Source organism: Acanthaster planci, linkage group LG02 (assembly GCF_054643075.1).
Source record: "Acanthaster planci isolate LZ-2023a linkage group LG02, COTS_SCS, whole genome shotgun sequence".
Classification (NCBI taxonomy): Eukaryota; Metazoa; Echinodermata; class Asteroidea; order Valvatida; family Acanthasteridae; genus Acanthaster; species Acanthaster planci.
The window spans coordinates 2,936,123-2,954,358 of NC_141778.1; the positions used below are offsets into that span (position 1 = coordinate 2,936,123).

General features: G+C 40.1%; 1 protein-coding gene across 1 annotated transcript in view; it reads left to right on the top strand.

Moving 5' to 3' along the window:
* The first annotated feature begins 1,241 nt into the window (after window positions 1–1,241).
* The window catches only part of LOC110975312 (uncharacterized), a 94,837-nt gene continuing 77,842 nt past the window's right edge, over window positions 1,242–18,236 (top strand). The window contains exons 1-6 of the mRNA XM_087130063.1: window positions 1,242–1,489; window positions 14,205–14,454; window positions 15,026–15,064; window positions 15,752–15,799; window positions 16,331–16,440; window positions 16,661–16,728. Of these exons, the coding sequence (XP_086986189.1) occupies window positions 1,418–1,489; window positions 14,205–14,454; window positions 15,026–15,064; window positions 15,752–15,799; window positions 16,331–16,440; window positions 16,661–16,728 (587 nt within the window). The 5' untranslated portion in view covers window positions 1,242–1,417. The remainder of the gene's footprint in view (window positions 1,490–14,204; window positions 14,455–15,025; window positions 15,065–15,751; window positions 15,800–16,330; window positions 16,441–16,660; window positions 16,729–18,236) is intronic.

Sequence of the window (18,236 nt, forward strand, 5' to 3'; positions counted from 1 at the left end):
ATGAACGACGTGATCTTGCATGGTATATACGGAATTCCACCAATCAAATTAGTCAGACTTGCAGACTCGTTCATTATAATACAGATATGAACGATGTAAGAACAAGTCCAGCAATTTGATTGGCTGCTACTTGTTTTGGTAAATGAGCTGATTCTCTGTGTACAAACGGCTGATAGATTCGTCAAGTCGGGATTTCTGAACTCACAGTAATAAGTGGACACAAGAGGACGGGAAGCACGTGACCACGCGCAGCCTCCATATCCAAAGCATAAACGCAGACGTCGCAAAAAGATCCTGACTCGAGTCAAGGTTTAGGGTGTTCTATAGGCAATAAAATCGCATGCCGCCGCCACGAAGCGTCGCTACAACTGCTCTATCCGAACGTAGTGTTGCCTCCTTTCTCATTACTTTTATACTGTGGTTAATGCGTTGCGTCGTGCCGTCGTGGCGTCGTGTAGTGCTGTCGTGCCATATTATCTCTTAATGCCATCGTGTTGTGCCGGCGCGTCTTGCCGTCGTCACGTCGTGCCGTCACGCCGTCGAGTCGCCTTTCATTGTATGGTTTTTATACTGTGTTGGTTAGGTTGTCACGTCTTACCAGCGTGCTATCGCGTCCTGATGTCGTGCCGTCACGTCTTGTCGTCATCCGTCGTCTTGTGCCGTCGTGCCTTACTGTTTCTAAAACTGGCTGGTGATTATTACGGCCAACAGAGGGCGTATTTCACAAGTCCTGGAAAAATAATATGCGTGCATAGAGCAAACAAGATGTGATCATGTGATTGCATCTACTGGCATGGAACTAAGGGTGCCCCCTATTTCGACGGTAACATTCCTGTAATAAACCCTCTGAAAACAGTTCTGAGAAAAAGACTGCTTGCTAACTATACAGAATTTATGCCGGCAAATCTTTTGAAAATGCAAGATTTGTGTGTGTGTACAAATCAATGTAGCATTAATCTAGACACTCCAGAAGCAGCAAAATGCCCTTTTAATTAGGGAAACAAATGTCGAAAGGACAAAGCTGAGTATTGATAAAACAAGCTGTTTAGAAGTTCAATTGCATCACTTTCATTGAAGCAGAGTGATGTCGCAATTATACGAAGACTTGCATGCAAAAAAGAGCTTTTGTCAGAAATTGTATTGTTGGCCTGTCGCATTACCCCACCCGTATAATTTCAGCCTCTGTAGTTGAAACTGACCCGGTTAGACTGTGTCGGTGCGTCACGCATTGCCGATTCTTCTCTATTGGAGTGATAGTGACGCATGAACATTTAACGGCTCGCAGAATCATTGCTAAGCGTCTCTGCTCCGATTTGTGAAACCGGAGACTCCTTCCACAGAGAGATTAATACAGCCAATGCTGCTCTTTTGAGGGAAAAGACAGCACGAGGCTGTTAGCCTCACTTTGAGAAGCAACATGGGTAGTGTCTCTACCGACAGGAGTAACGTTAATTTAGTGAGATCTGATGCACTTCAGCGACAACATGGGGTAAGTTAGGTTTCAAGGATAAAGTGCGAGTCTGTAGCCAAACAAACGGGCATTTTCGTGTGCAGGAGGTTGCATTATGGGTGTTTGGCGGTCATTATGTGACGCAAGGAACGAACGGCGCGGCCCAAGATGCCACCTGTAAAACTCATCCTTTAAAGTGCTTTATCAGGTGATGAAAAGGCTTTTATAATCAGCGGACGACTGGTTCTCTAATGGATTTCTAACTAAAGTCATCAGACAAATCTATAACCAAAGTTAAAACACTTCAATGCAACGTGTAATTCCATCGAGTAGTCAAAACGAAAAGAATTGTGATTGACACTAGTTGCATCATAATCGTCGAAAATATCTGGAAGGTCTTCATTTTTAAGTGAAATGAAGGGATTCACAATTCTCGATAATGCCTGCAATGCCCAGCATCCCCAGTTAATCTGCACTATGTTTTATACTTGTGCTGAAATCGACTCGCATGCATTTCGAATGAAATTCAATTAATATTCATTTGATAAACCACATAACAAGGAACCATCTTGCCAATTTAAGAATGACTTTTAATAGAGAGAGTGTTAAAGATTCTCCAGAAGTCGGGGAAAACGTAACAGCCCCGCTTTGATTATTTAATATATTGATCCACTGGACTGACGTTGGTTATTGATTGGCTGTATGGGCCTACATGGAAAGACCTTATCGGTTTGTGTCCATTAGGGTGATAAAGGGCATATTTTGTTGCGTCATGGGGCTCCGTCATTCTCACGTAATAAACAGAATAATAACTCACCGCAGAGAGTTAATATCTCGCCGTGGCGATAAGACACTAAATCGCCTCGGCAAGAAAGAACTTTGAGAAAGTTGTTTTGCTTTCATCCTTCTAGGCCTCGTTACTTTCGTACGTATTCTTTTACTCCAGCAATTTCGGTGGTGTCATTGATATGTTAATAGATGGGTTTGGGGTATTCCCCTCTTTGCACCGGGCGCGGCTTGCTTTGTGTGGAACAAAAGGTCCAAGGGCGGACTGCATTGTAATTTTGTGGCTGGAGTTAGTCCGCAGCCTAATGTTTTTCTTTCTGAACAGGTCAGTTTCACCCTAGTTTATACGTGTAGCCCAGCTATATGTTTCAGGTTACAGGTGTCAGTTTTATTTCCATACTATGCACAAGTTAAGTAATACTGAATTGTAATTGTATGGCTGGAGCTAGTCCGTATTTTTTTTCCTGAACAGGTCAGTGCCACCCCAGTATTATGTGTAGCCCAGCTATATGTCTCAGGTTTGAGGTTTATTTCATTAGTATACACGAGTAAAATAATACAGAAGTTAACAAAGGTAAATTTATAACAGTAAGAAGGAGGTCAGACAAAAAAGTTCTGACATTGGTCCTTTGTTAGTAGTTTGCGTGCGGTTTGTTTATTTGAAATATATTCTAATATTGGCAAGTACACATTATTGGATCAGTTGATGCTCCAACTGCATTTTTTCTTAGCCCTGACGTCATCATTTGGCCCCATTCTTTTCATTGCTGGTTTGTGTTTTTGTTTTCTTTTAACGAGAAGGAACAGGACATTATGAAAAGAAATTTCTGATTTGTTTGCGGACGGTTGTAGTGTCTCTCTATAGAACTGATACCCGGCTTAGTAACTGGATCGTCGTAAGAAGTTAAGATTGCTACTCTGTAATGAATTGAATGTATATTGAGACGTTGAGTTTCAAACAGAGCGGGAAACTAAAACCTGCAATCATCGTGATTTCGGTAGTAACTAGTGATATCGATTTAGGAATCTGCAAATATCTCAAAGATTACAGATAGGCCTATGGGGCTCATTTACTTCACAATAAACTTGAGCCGATCCTGCACAAATTGTCAGAGTGTCACAGAATACTGATGCTATGCAAAGCTTAATGATAGCCAAAATGAGTGAGTTAATATATGCATGCAAATCCTCGTGAAAAGAGTATCCCATCATCTTCGTTAACACTTTCCATTCTACTTGAAATGACAAAATATGTAGAAAAAATGCTTTTTAAACATTATCATTTTCTCTTCCACTCGGTTAAGATGCTCAAGAAAACATTGGAACTAGGCCTGCATGACTATAACGAAAAACATGGCTCAATCGCGTATCTTATAGCAACTCACTGTCACCCAGATCTCCGGCAATAATTTAAAACATCAAAATAAACTGTTTTTTAATTGTTCTATTATGTTTTAGTTTTCATTTCTTTTTTTTTAAGATTAAAAATAGCTCAATTTCATCCGACCCATTGAAGCATACGCAGCAAGGTATGAGGCAGAGAGACCCATTGTCTCGCAGGAATCTGGGGAATTCCTTTCAGACGTCTTGGGGGGATGTGTTAAGTAACAATAGTCCGGAATGTGTATAGGGGTTGGACATGTTAGGGGGGTACCCCTCGATCTCATTTCTTGCTGGGTATACATTGAAGTTAATGAGGAAAAAGCGATTTCCTTTTGTGTGTGTTTTATGATAGTTTATGCTAAAAGCTACATTAGCTGAAATCCACAGAAATTACTCACTTGAGTGAAAACTTAACATTTCAATCACAAAACCAAAAGTAAAAAGTCTTTAGTATTCAATTAGTCTTTGCACAGAAACCACACGTTCAGACTAAATACGGTCATATTTATTAGGTACGTTTGGTTCATATGAATTTTTCCTTTATATTCCCGACGTGTCGATGTGTCAAATATGTTGTGCTCTCTACCTAAAGGTATTCCTTGTCTGATCTTAATACCATGACTCCTTCATAACTATGATTCAACTTTCAACCACTGCCGCACCAGGATGTGTATCAAATCATATTTATCAAAGTTTGGGATTATTTGGGTTGATAAAAGAATTTTGGTGTCCCTTTTTACTTGAAAAGTTCCACCTTTCTTTTTTCCAGCAGCCCTTTTGAAGAGTTAGCTGGCGTTGGGGACGTGTAGGGCAAGCCTTCCTCATAATTATGTTACCATTTTAGGGAATTAAAAGCGGGATTATTTAAGTAACAGTACAACCACTTATCGTTTGGTACGAGGCTTGCTTTACGATGGAAAAAAGCGCAGTCGCACTTAAAAGGAAACTGTTTATTGCTCCCCTCCTGAATTTAAGACCTAAATACGCAACTGGCTTTATCCCATGCGTTGTGCATGTGACTCGTGCCCAGTTTGCACACTCACTGACTGCCAAATATCGATTTAATTTTGCTCTTTACTTGCCCTTGAGTTTTACACAGCCGAAGAAAAGGGTATTATGTGAAAACAATGGAGCAAATGCCACTTCCGTTGGCATTCCTAACTATTGACAAGCTGCCAAATAAAACCTCCGTGGCCTTTGTCTGCTTGGTATGTCACCTATTTCGCTTTTGTTCCCCCTGTAATGTGGGAATTAGCATATGGTCCAAGCGTTTTACGAAATTCGCTTTCCTGAGTTGCTTCTGAAGACACGGGTTTCGTCCACGTGGTTCAAAATCCTTTATGCACTCCACTTCCTTACAGGGCAGGTTTGAAATCTACCCGCTGCTGACAAACTCTGTCCAGCCTCGATTTAATGTGATTCATTAAGAGATGTTGTTGTTTCTGAAATCGGCTAAAAAGGACTTTGCAACAGCCCATGTTTTTGACATATTTTTTACTTGTTCATTTAAGATAACGGTCTCGTCACTTGTTGCAAAAAGGCTCTTTTTGCGGAAAGCCTTTGTAAAATCAAAGCTGCGAAAATAAAATCGTCTGCGCTCAGCACGCGTTTCAATTTCTGTTCCCATTTCAATTCAGGCAATAAGAGAAGAAGCTGAATTTATTCTGTGAAAGTTAAAAAAATCGAACAGTGAAGCTGTAAAAGCTTTCTGATACTTTTATATATGGAAATGAGTTCGTGCTCATTTAATATAACACGTGAAACGTGTGGTTTTTTAAAATATTTTTGTGATCAGCTTATGATCCTAAAAAAATATGGCTATGTTAAATTTATCGTCTAACAATTTGATCAAAATCATGAACGTAGAACATACAAATTTAGAAATATTAGCAAGAGCACAATCCTTAGTCAACCACCATCACCACCCAATTACAACCCCTGCACAACAACGTACTCCCACCCACCTTGCAAATCTTTATTGAACTCTGCTTAATTGTCACCTCATGTCACCAAATCCCAACCAATGACGCGCCTAAAAATTACCCGCCATGCCCCACGCCATGTAATTCCCGGCCCATGTGCCCCATCAAATCTATACCCCATCCACGTTCCCTACCTTGCCAAATCCTCATTACCTTAAATAAATCCCTACCTCGCCATATCTACAATCCCATCCTACAATTCCGATCCGTCCCGTCCCAAGTCACACCCTTAGTACCTAATTTCTACCCCAATCGTACCCCACCCTACCCCCACAAACACAACCGAAAGGTTGAGCTGAGCCGTACACATGAAAAAATTCTGTACTCCATGCTGTTGTATCTACTAAAGCAACTGGTGGCTGTCTCACTAAGGGCCTGCTTTTCAAACGGATCTGGAATGCGATCAGTGATTGCGATCGTTGGTTTACTGACACCGCAGCCCCGCCTATAATGGATAGAGCGAACTAGCTTTGGGATCACCGATCAAGATCGAGATCCGTGTGAAACAAACAGGCCCTGAATCTAGACCAATGATCCTAACGCCGGTTTGGTCAATCCACTGGATATGTTTTTAATAGTTTCACATACATACGTGAAAACTGTCACGTGCATACGTGAAACTTACACAGTTGTACGCACGTACGTACCTCAAGCTAAAACCATCACATACCCACATAAAGCAATCATATACGCACTTGTAAAAGAGATTTATCTGTGCGGCGGTAAAACGTTGCTGTAATGGTGTCAGTGAACCACCGACAGATGACTGACTGTCACACCAGGGGTCCGATTTTCCCCTCAGTGGACCAAAAAAATAACTAACCAGTATGGTAGTAGGTACACAAGTTTTTGGAGGTCAAACAATCATACTTCAAAATCGATCAACCGTTTGTTTTTTCATTAGACAAGGAACATTTATGCTACCAACCAAAAAAACACTTGTACCCAAAACCAGTTTCTAATCGAATTAGTAAAATGTGTAAATACCTAATGATATCCCTCCTACGGCCGTTTCGTGAAAATAAATAAAACAAATAAATAAATCTTTACAACTAATTAGTTAATTATTCAAGCCCCACCAGGCCACCTTCATAACAGTCAACAGTTTGCATGGGTGGAAGAATGCCCACGCCCGTGTACCATGCAGTTCTCTACAATATGTCTGCCAGCTCCTTGGAGTAAAGCTGTCTCCAGGTGGGTGCACGGATGAACATCAGCGCCTGGGCTGATCTTCCAGGAAGGTCGAAGGATGGTTCTCCCTGCTGGCCTGATGGTCGGCCTTAAACCTCTCTGTACGGTTTCACCTCGAGCTGGGTGGGGTGGCTAGTTCACTAAGAACTGTGGAGCGATACTGGAGCTCGTTCATTCATAAAAATGTTTGTTCACTCAGAACAAATATAATGATCCCTTCGGAATGATGGTTGTTCACTCAGATTATATGATTCCCTCAGAATGAAGGTGGTTCACTCCGAACAAATGGTTCACTCAGAACCAGCAAGGTTTTAAGTTCCCCTCAGGGAAAACCCTTTGAAAAAGAATCCAAATAACCTTCAATAATTTTTTGGCCATTTAAACACATCTTTTAATTGAGCATACAATTATCTTATACAAAATAAGCATAAACATAAATAGAAACCAAGTAAGATTAACTTGCAGTTTGATTTCCAAACTGGCTTTTCTTCAGGGCCACGCCCTATGTACAGTACATGCAGGACATGTACCTCACCACACAGGTGGACTACCCTTCCATACACCACTAAGGCTGCATTGGTAGTGCCTAACAGCACACACACAGGAGAGTGCCTTGGACTAAAGTTACTCAAGCATGATTAATTTGCATAACATTCCTTGCCACTATGTATTCTCTGACAAATTTGGTTTTGAATAGCCATCTACACTCTGCCGTGGGTGTGTGGGGACAAACTCAAATCTGAAAGTAACTCTTAGCCCAATCATTTTTCTTTCTACCAATATTTATATAACCACGGTTTTCACACATTTCCCAACTTGTGATTTTAATGTAATATAAACATGATTTATAAACTTCTCGCATTGTGACACTGACCAAGATCCAGATCTGTATGAAATAAGCAGGCCCATTAAGAGATGTTTGCGAGTGCTCCATGTGGAATAGATCTCTGTTCGGGGTGTGGTGGTTCTGAGAGGAACCGATGAGTGGAGAACTCGATATTTCAACCAGTATGAGCTGGTTGCCTCAGGCGAGTTTAGGACCACCAGAACATCCTGGTCAAAATTCTGAGTTCCCACGCGCCGGTTCTTCCAAGAACCAGCACACTTGTGGGGGACATCGATTCCATAATTGTCACTCGCAAACCTCTCGCAGTGAAGCCTCCCCCATACAAAGTTTCAAATCTTACTCAAACAGGCCCGTTGGTAATCGTTGGTTGGCGGCGCCATTGCAACTATTGTTGCCACAAACAATTTTGGTTAATAGGGGCGGGAGAGCCTTTGTTTTTCCTTTGTATTCGGCACATTAAGATGGCCGCCAGTTGCTTTAAGGATTAATAAGGGCAGAATAAGAAGCACTGCAAGTCCACACTTTTACGTGAAGCCGTAGGTTGGGCCCAGGTGGCAATTAATAGTTGCTCAACTTTAGAAATAAACACTAAAATGCGAACATAGAGTAAATTTGTATGGTTTAAACATGTGCACAAATGGATACACGACAAACAACCCTCAACTTGGGGTATCATGTTATGAAAATAATATTTCATGAATGCAACATACACTTCAGGTAAATAGTCCCGCGCTTGTCTCTGTATTGATTTAAAAAGCAATGTTATTCCTATTAGGCTAAGCCCACCCAACAAAAACTTGAACATTATAGTGTAAAAATAACATGGCTGGACATCACGAATGTCCATACGCGTCAGAGGCAATGTTTATTACAAGCACACATGCGCACTCCATTTTCAACGACTGTTCTTGTGCGAGCAGACGACATTTGTGGCGCGATTTTTTTCAAAGACTGACCTCATAAATAGCAAAACTTAGTAAAAGAAACCACAGACTTTTGCACTGTTTACATCAAACAATGTTTCATAGAAAATAAGTTTCTTGAAAAAATCCATCGCCAAATTAAAGATCACCATTAATGCGTTGAGTTCACGCATTTATTTTGAATCCGCCGAATAAATATGTAATAATTAGAGTTATTTCGAACCATTCGAAATTGTACCGTCCTGATGGTGCACAGCAATTCAAACCCATATTGCTTTGTATCAATTCTTAAAAGGATCAAAAATAGAAATAATTCACTAAATTTTATAAAACCCTTGAAATTGCACTTGGGGTTTCAATGTTATTTTTGCTTTGCTATTTTAACCCATATTTTGGAGCATTTAAGGTTTTACTCTAATACCATTTGCATATTCAGGAGCAGAGCTATGATGTCATCCAAAACACTGAACCTCAATGTTGCACCGCTTTTTACATTTCTTTAAAACCTGCTTTCGGAGATTTTATTTCCTTCGGTAAGTCACTGTTGTGAAAATGCATTTGGCAATAAGGAGGGGAGCAAACGTTTCTCATAAATAGCATTTCTCTTTTAAATAGCAAATTTAGAGTTCCTAATTTGAATATAAAAACATGCAAACTGAACCATGTCTTACTGGATTTACATCAAGACAAGGCACCCTCATCACTTGTCCAGAAACGCGTTGTCAATTTTGAATGTTTAAAACGTGCACTTAAAAAAGACAAACCAAAAAATAAACAAAACAAAAATTACACTCTTCGTACATTGACATAGAGCACAGACGTACACAAAAAGTAATGCTATTAAAATTCATTGCATGGATCGTTCAACAACAAAATGATGATTTTCTGTAAAATATGCCATTTTTCATATTAGTGTGGATTTTCATCACTTCCGCTGCTATAAATACTAACCGGTAGGGTACCCTGACGTCAAATCCAAGTTGAGTGAACAAATGGTGTGTACTTGTTCATCATAAATTGGATAGATCCTCCCTTGCCAAGACCTCTTGTCAGCCATACCACCCTGGGCCGGTGGATCGCTGACATCTCTGAAAGCCAAGCTGCTGCAGTCAAGCTTAGACGGAAATCGAGGACAAGTATAACGACGTGCGTCATCTGCATGTTATTCTCAGAAAGTGTACATGTACAGTACATATTTTATGCGTCCTGAGCATAATTATGCATGACGCACGCCGTTCTACGTGTCCTCCTTTTCCGTGTACCAGTCAGCTACGTGGGCATTGTGTTGGCTGTTCATCTCTACACCCTGGGCGCTTCACTTGTCCACTTGAATAAGGCAGCAAGGGTTCAACTAACATCATCCACTGTTGAGCGCGGCTACAACACTTTATCAAGCTTATCTTACTTGATAATCAAGCCTTGCTTATCAAGCCTTGGTACCTCCTAATTAAGTCAGCCAGCCATGCCCTATTAGCAGACCGACAGGACCCAAGCAGTGACGTACGACTGGAGGCCATACCGGCTATCCGGCACCCTTCGGCTGACAGAGCAAGCATCCTGTCCGTTTCTTATATTCACTGGGTTTTCGTACTTAACTAAGAATCGGCCGATTTCCTAATTCAGGAATGAATAAATGTATATTACTTTTAATCTAATTCCCATTCTTACTTAGTTTTGGAGCGTAATTAAATAAAACGCACTTCACCTTCTTTGAATTGCAAGTACAGTCCCCCTTTCTTATCAATTGCTGGCTATTCACTCAGTCTGTCCCACTGTTGACTTAGTAGATTTGTTCTTTCCATATTTATAAGAAAACATTTCCTTATAGTTCCTCAGTTTCCTGAAAATCCATCAACAAAGGCGACGCCTTATTTTGCGATCGGAGTGCGCGTCATCAGACAGAGCCTGTTGCAATGGTATTGCCAAGCGCAAATCTCGCGCGCGCAAACTTTGATAACGCCATGAACATACATAGCAAAGGAGCTCCCGACAGACGTGCTGACGAACAGAAATCAGTGTTGCAGAGGCTGGCATTTGCTTCACACCTAACCAGAAAAGAAAACAGCAACAGACGACAAAGAACCAGAGCGCTGTGTGGGATGTGTGTCAGGTTCAGGTTTGTGATTATGGGAACATGTTTGCTGGAATGCACTGTCGGTTTCATTGTCATCATGACCTCAGTGGCCTGCAATCGTTTTGCGCAAAGCCCCCAAAGTAGCTCCGGCTCCCACACTCCAACGGGTTTGCAGGATGCTCAGCCATTCGTAAAAACTAAGCTCGCTTTGGGTGTGAGAGAAGTTGACCCGATCCCAAACTTATCAATTTTAAACTCTTAACACGGCAAACGGTGTTTTACCAGAGGTACAATGTACAGAGGTAAATACGTTGGGCAAATACTGAAGTTGCGTATTACTATTAACTACCGGTTCCATGGTCCCATGTAACTCTGTGTGTAGTGTGCGTTGTTTAAACTGAAGTGAAGTCACACCCACGAACCGGATACTGCATTTTCTGGATCACAGTGACATTACAATGCGGTAATCTATAGTACGCATTGTCATCAAGTAACCAGTGCTTTTTGCTGAAAAAGTTTACCGTGACCGCAGAGGGGGATGGACGGAAGGGTGTTGTGCGACAAGCGCCCCCTACGTTCAAAATCTTCTCATTCAGTAATTTGCAGTATTTTCTTGCTATGCCTTAATACTCCTATTTTATCCCATACACCAGGCTTAACCTGTATCAAACTTTCTGACCTTATCCTATGCCTATCCCTTACCAAAGGTCATTCTGTACTATAATTTTTCACCCTACACGTCATTCCTATTCATATCAATATCATATTATTATTATACTTATGCAAATTAATGACCTTTCTCTTTTTAGGTCAAATGTAAAATTGTACCAAACATTCCCCCCCCCTTAAACGCGAACGATTACATCACACTTTGCACTTAGTACGTCAGTTATTTCAATACTGTGTACATCTGGACCCACGTAAGAGCCAAGGATCTATCTACACCTTATGTTTTTGCCTGTCATTGTGGAAAACGCACTGTCAAAGGTTAAAATGAGGAGATGCAGTGGCGAGAAGAACTGCTGAAAATTACAATAAACTAGAAAAAGTAGTGAGTTTTAGTTCAGGACAGTACGTGTAGATCTATATAACCTACTTTACCTTTAATTGTTTTCCCTGTCTTCCCTCGCCACAGCAGAACACGTGTACAGCCATCGTACTTGTAAAGCATTCCATGCCGAAATAATAAAATCTATTCTGTTTCTGAGATCTCAATGGGCCCCATATAAAATAAAATATATCCAATAAAATATTATGCCTCAAGAAAGGTTTCGTTATCCTGAACAGTTTGAAAATGGTGAGAAACACTTTAACACAACTATACGAATCAAAAGACACAACACCCAGTTTGACAAGCCATCGCTTATAAGAAGCGTTTCTTTTTTTTTTTTTTTTTGGCAAAATGCCGAACTCCTCGAAGCCAGCTAGTAATAATCATAACAGGCACATAACAGCTTCAGCATTATTGTGTGAGATATCGGCAAAAAAGGGGTGGGGGAGTCCAGTTGCATACTGATCAGTGTGGGTAATGTCGTGGTTCAGTATTGAGGGTGTCCATGATTCAAATAACAGGGGGTACTTTTTCTCCTTTGTTTGGGTCGTTTTCCCCGGCTGTTAGAAAAGATTAATTTTGGAACTTCATTTAATTTAATGTAAAAACTTGTAGACTTGAAGTTCACTTTGAAATTAGTTTAGGGAACAATACTCACTTCAACGTGTTAATGACTGTCGCCTCACTTCTTAGCACGGAACCCATCACAGAATACGATACTTCCATGTTCCTGAAATCGGCATTTTGATGTAAAACACTCATTTATTAGCAGTGGTGGCCAGTTGGATGGGGGACACCAAACTCACCGCTGCTTTTAATATTTTCATATTATTTCTTGTCAACCGACAATGATTGGCAATGATTTTAAATGCTGTGAGATTATTTTTGCCAAAAACGTGTAGCAATACAATCTCAAACAAACATTGATAGAGAAAATAACATTACAATTTTTAAAATTTCTGTCAGTCAAGAGCCCATCACATGGCTGGTCTTGTATGTCTTGTAAACGGTTGATTAAGCACAAGATGACTGATAATAAAACCTACTGTTCTGGTGTCACATCAAATTTATTATGTTCACCTGACCCAAATAGTTTGTGTGCACATGCGTGTTATGGCGGCTCATTAAATAGGGCCCAGGCTCCCTGAAGCTTTCCCCGACAAAAAGCGTTTACTTAGTTTCTGGAGTCGCTGGGAGAGAAAGTCAAATGTTCTCGCCTTTGCGTGAGTAAAAACTTTTAATATAAAAAAAATTATATCAAATGAAGCCTGTGCAGTTTTTTTGTGGTCGAAAATGGTGAATTAATTTGCGATCACTTCCTTTTTAAGATGGATAGAAAAGTTAAGCAAGCTTACCTTGATTTTAGCGCAACTCTTATAGTCGAAATGCCTTAAATACGTTTTCCAAAAATAATGCTACTTCAGAAAAGGTGGAATATGGAGTCAAAGCCCCTCTTTTTGGCAAATTTTCACCGGATGGCTGGATATTTGGCCAATATTTGCATTAATTTTTTTGTATAATAAAAAGCATGTTAACTCAGTGTAGTCTATCTGGGCAGAGATTTTAGGTGTTCATGACGTATAACATTTGCAAGAAGTATCCGTGCAGTAGAATCAGGCGGGTCGAAGAGTGAACAAGGCCATATTCCCTAACTGAACTGAGGTTTGATCACGATGGTCACATATATGAGCTTCGTGTACAGCTGTAACCGGCAATGATGATCATAGTCTTGGGGCCAAGACTGAGTTTGCGCTAACGGTAGAGTGCGCTATCTGTAAGGGACGAACTGTACTGAAATCTATAGTCTTGGCGAATTCGGAATGCCTTCTCGAGAAATTCAGAGAATACCTCACGCGCTCAAATCACCATGATTTATTACATAAACCGCTGAAACCACCTTCGATATTAATACGATTTTCGAAGACAAAACATACCCCGAATATTGTTTTCGCTGCTTCTATTACAGATTGTCGCCGCTTTTACGATGGGATAGCGGACACATGGATTTTAAAGAAAAGTCGTTTTAGGGATTATTGCAGGAAAGTTTCTCCTATTTTCAAACTGCATAGGCTAAGCTACTTCTTTGCTACACGTCAAGCAAATTATTTCGTAATTTCATTAAAGTCAAATACTTGAATTTGGTTGTATGTCATACATGCGCTTTATTGTCTTTTGAATCATGCAGGATGAATCCTATTTTACATGACAATGTTTCTGTATAATTATTATCTTTTCTCTGTGGAACAAATAGTCAGATCGCCTTTTGCGACTATGTAGCAAAAACGAGTGGACGGAATCAATATATCTTGGTTCCATACTTCCTCTAAAGGCATTCTCAAACCGTTGATAAAGGTAGTGTCTTAAAGATACTTTTCGTGAATTGTAGAACGTCACATTTCGCTATATAGGTTTTTCATTTTTTCCTTGGCCGTTTGATGGCCTATCGTCTTTCGGATTCCTTGGCCCTGGACGAACATTTTGTGTTATGGAAAATTTATTTCATGTAAATGCCACCAGGGTATCCGCAATGAAGCTTTACGACATGAGGCAAACATGGATCCCTTCTACCAGTACGACCGGGAGGGGGTGCCTGCCCCGCGGGGCGTCCTGCCGGACTTTGGAGGAGCCGAAGCACGTCGTCGGGAAAAGATGCAACGCGATTCAGTCAGGAGGAGACAACTCATTTACGGCACGATACTGTTCTTGATTGTCTGCGCCCTTCTTCTGGCGGTCGGAATGGGGATCTTTCTCGCTCTATACTTCACAGGTATTAAGCTTATAACTCAGACTTAGAGCTTGACTGTTTTGTCGTTAAGTACAAGTCAAGTCCTTTCACAAGTCTAGTCACCAGTCGAGTTACAAGGCCGTTCACGAGAAATTGAGATAAACATTACAAAGAAATACTTTTATCACAGCTCGTTAGAGTAGCTCGTAACTTGGTTGGAGAGTTGGCGACACTAAAACACTGGAGCTTGACTCGATTACAGAAAACGCATGTAAAGAAGAAACAGTTCAAATTAACTGACAACCATAGTTGATACAATTGTACAAAATCTTCTGTAAAAATCAAGGCCTCAGCTTCCATATTTTGATGTCAATCGATTTTGCATTTGGAGCATAAAATATAGACAGGTACTGGGTAAGTGTCTAACTTTTACAGCTATAGACTGACCAGTCAGTAGTCTACAAAATGTAATTATTGATGGGTTGTGTAGAAAATGAGGCTCGATTTCTGATATGACAGAGTGACGAGGTAATATATGGCATTTGACCATTTTTTGATGCGACAGTCCGTTTCTATGCGTTCATTGTTTTCTACTTTTGAATTTTTTTTTTAGGTCAGCAAAATGGAACTTCCACCTTTAAACCTTCCACGGGTAAGCTTACTATTTTTATTTCATTAAAGGGATATAGTGACTGCAAAGAAATAGTCATCAAATGTTAAGATTAACACAAAATACGTGTTTTGTGTCAAAAATGCAAAGATTAAACTATTGTCTAATTGAGGACAGCATTTTCCTCAAGAGTGGTACCGTTTTGGGCTAAAATACGTTTGACTAAGTTAAAATACAGCTTCAATCTTTAGAGAGTTGGACGATTGCTGTCTCTTGGTGGTAATTCGTTGCTGATTCATTCGGCATTTCCTACCCTATCGTCTATTTTTTTAGTCCAAGACAATGTCGCTGAGCAATATCTAATTTTTCTATCACGCCCGGCCGTGACACACAACCGCTTGAAGGCTGCTCAAGGCCTCAACCTCCATTGACAAGCTAAGCCTCTTTGTATGTACAGATGAAAATAGGACCCACTCAAGTCAAGAGTGAGAACGAAGATAGACGTTGTCTGTCACAAATGCAGAATTTGCCAAGGCGTGTTAAGCGTGTGGAAAAAAGATTCCATTGCGCTTTTTGTTTTTTCGTGAAAAATCTTTACACTCCACGTTTTGCAAGGGGGGATTCGAACCTGAGGCAATATATAGGCTGTTACTTGGAAGGAGTAACAGCCTGTAGGTCTTTTTGTCAAAACCTTTGGTAGGAAAAGCTTTTCAATGATTTTCAATGCAGTTGGATCTACTTCTGTTCCTGGTGCGACTAGAGAAACACCCGTGTCTGGTAAGCATCATTGCTTAGCAAGAGTTTTCGTCTAGCTAATACCGCATGCAAATTCCACATGAAAATTTGCACGTTAAAACGGGAAATATTGGAAATGAACATTTGCATATTATTATTGTCTTGAAGTGCAGTTATATTAGTATTAAAATACCAAATATGCATTGAACAAGTTTTAGAATTTGAATTTGCTGATGTTGCTTTGGTTTTGGGAATGATTAACAATAACTGTCAAACCTTTTTAATAATCTACTAGATGGACTGATTATATTGGTTTAAATTCTGACATTTTCATGCTGTTGTAAATTGTCCCGTGATGATTTAATTAAATAGGCACTCTTCAGCAATCAAAAGAATTTTAAAATGTTTTAGAGATTCAACTTTCAACGTTAAGTTTAGCTGCAGGAATTTAGATCCACTCGATTTGTCAGCAGTGACCTCTTTGAAGGGCAATAGTTCTTAAGCCTTTCTGCTAAGGAAATATTTTTTCTTTTACTTAGCTAGCTGCTAACATTCCCATCCTATTTTTGGTAGGCCCTGTTGAAGTGGATTTTTCGATGGCCATTGACAAGAAATTCAAAGAAGAGTACAACGACCCCAATTCGGCAGAGTACAAGGAGCTTGAATCGATGGTATTGATGACGGTAAGTCTTGTTGCAAAAGGTATTCCCCAGTTCACACATTGGACACAACTAGAACTGGAAGCCGAAAGATACTAAATTTTACTGACAAGTAACGTTGGTCGTCGTTACTTGTCGCTTGACCCTGTTCTTGGTCATCAAATGCATGATTAGAGTTGCAAAGGTTCACGCTCGTCACAGAGCTGAATTTCCTTCTTTTATTTATGATATCATCTTCCTCCAGATTGACAATATACACATGACCAGCGATACAAGCAGAGTGTACGATGGCTCAGAGGTTCACGGCTTCCGGTGAGTTGAAGGAAAAGTTTGTTATTCGTGTCGGTAATAAACGGCGCGCAGCTGCTGCAGAATGTTAGTGTGTGATACACCTCTTGCAATACCAGCCGTATGTTTGTCAATGTTCTTCAACAGGTAGCCTATCCGTCATGGTAATTATGTACAATGTAAAAACGGAATGGATAATACAGTAGAATATGCATTGTTCTCACCTCTTTATAATTAAATTGTATTGGCGATAATAATTGTTAGATTATTTTATTACTGCAGACAGAGGACAAGGTATGTTTGGATTGTTTGTAAGGTTTCTACCAAGTATCATTCATTCAACAAATAGTTATTTTCTGCCATCATTTGTGGTTGCATAGAGAATTGTTAGTAACTAGAGCTTCGTGTTTGTTTCAGAGTCAATCAGAAAATAATTTGGCAATATCAATTGATGACGTCACAGAGTTTTGATGCTAAAACCTATGATTTGTGTAAAATCGAGATGCACGAGTGTTGTTAGTTCTTAAGATATAATGTACAGGGCATAAGTAAAACCCCCATGCAGGGTCATGCGACTATAAGATCATCAACCCGTGTTAAACACCCTATCGCCAATCAATGAAACGTACTACTTTTCAATCTGGCCTTGGAGTTGCAGCAATATGGTGTCATGACAAAATAACAGATACTTAAAAACAATAGCAAAAAGCATGATGGCGTTGTGATGACGTCATTTCTTCCTCTTGTGTATTCTTCGCACGTCTAGTACCTGGCCTTGTGATGAGCAATGTTGTTTAATATGACAATCGGAAAATTTGCATTTATGGGCCTGGCTATATATAGTGTAAACTATAATGTCAACTAGGTGGATGAGTTGATAAGTCTATCCAGGTGCTGATTCGTGTTGTTTTTCCACTACGTGAATACCAACAATATCTTCAACAATTGTTACAGCACAGCATAATGACGATCCAGAAATATGTAAAAGTGGGTGAAAGTGTATTATGAAGAATAGTCACGTTAAGCTGTTACAATACACCTGGCAAATTCATGCAGTGTTCGTGTCCCGATTTTTTTTTATTTTCCCCAATATATTCCAAACTGTTTGCACGCCTTCTGTATTATGTGTTTACATGTTACGGATTTAAAATTTCCATTTGCCCAGAAGTGTGGTTCGGGTCGTTTGAACTTTATTTCCTCCTCGGTAACTGTCGGTGCCAATTTCTCAAGCTTGAAAGAGTACTGTAGGTTTTCCAGCAACAAAGAAAAAGCCATCCCGCTTATGTGAACCTCATTGTCCCCATTCTGACAGAGTAGCCTACAGCGCAAAATGCTGCATGATTCTGAAAAAACAAGAAATCTATCGATATGCAAGCACCACTCACGAACGGCAGGTTTTTGTGACGTTGTTGTACACTGACTTTGAAGTAGCCGATTCAAAGCCGTCAAATTTCATTCACATGTAAAATTGGGTGAACCTCCAGTTGGTCTTCGCACGCAATGTGTTAACTATTGTGTTCACCAGCCAAATG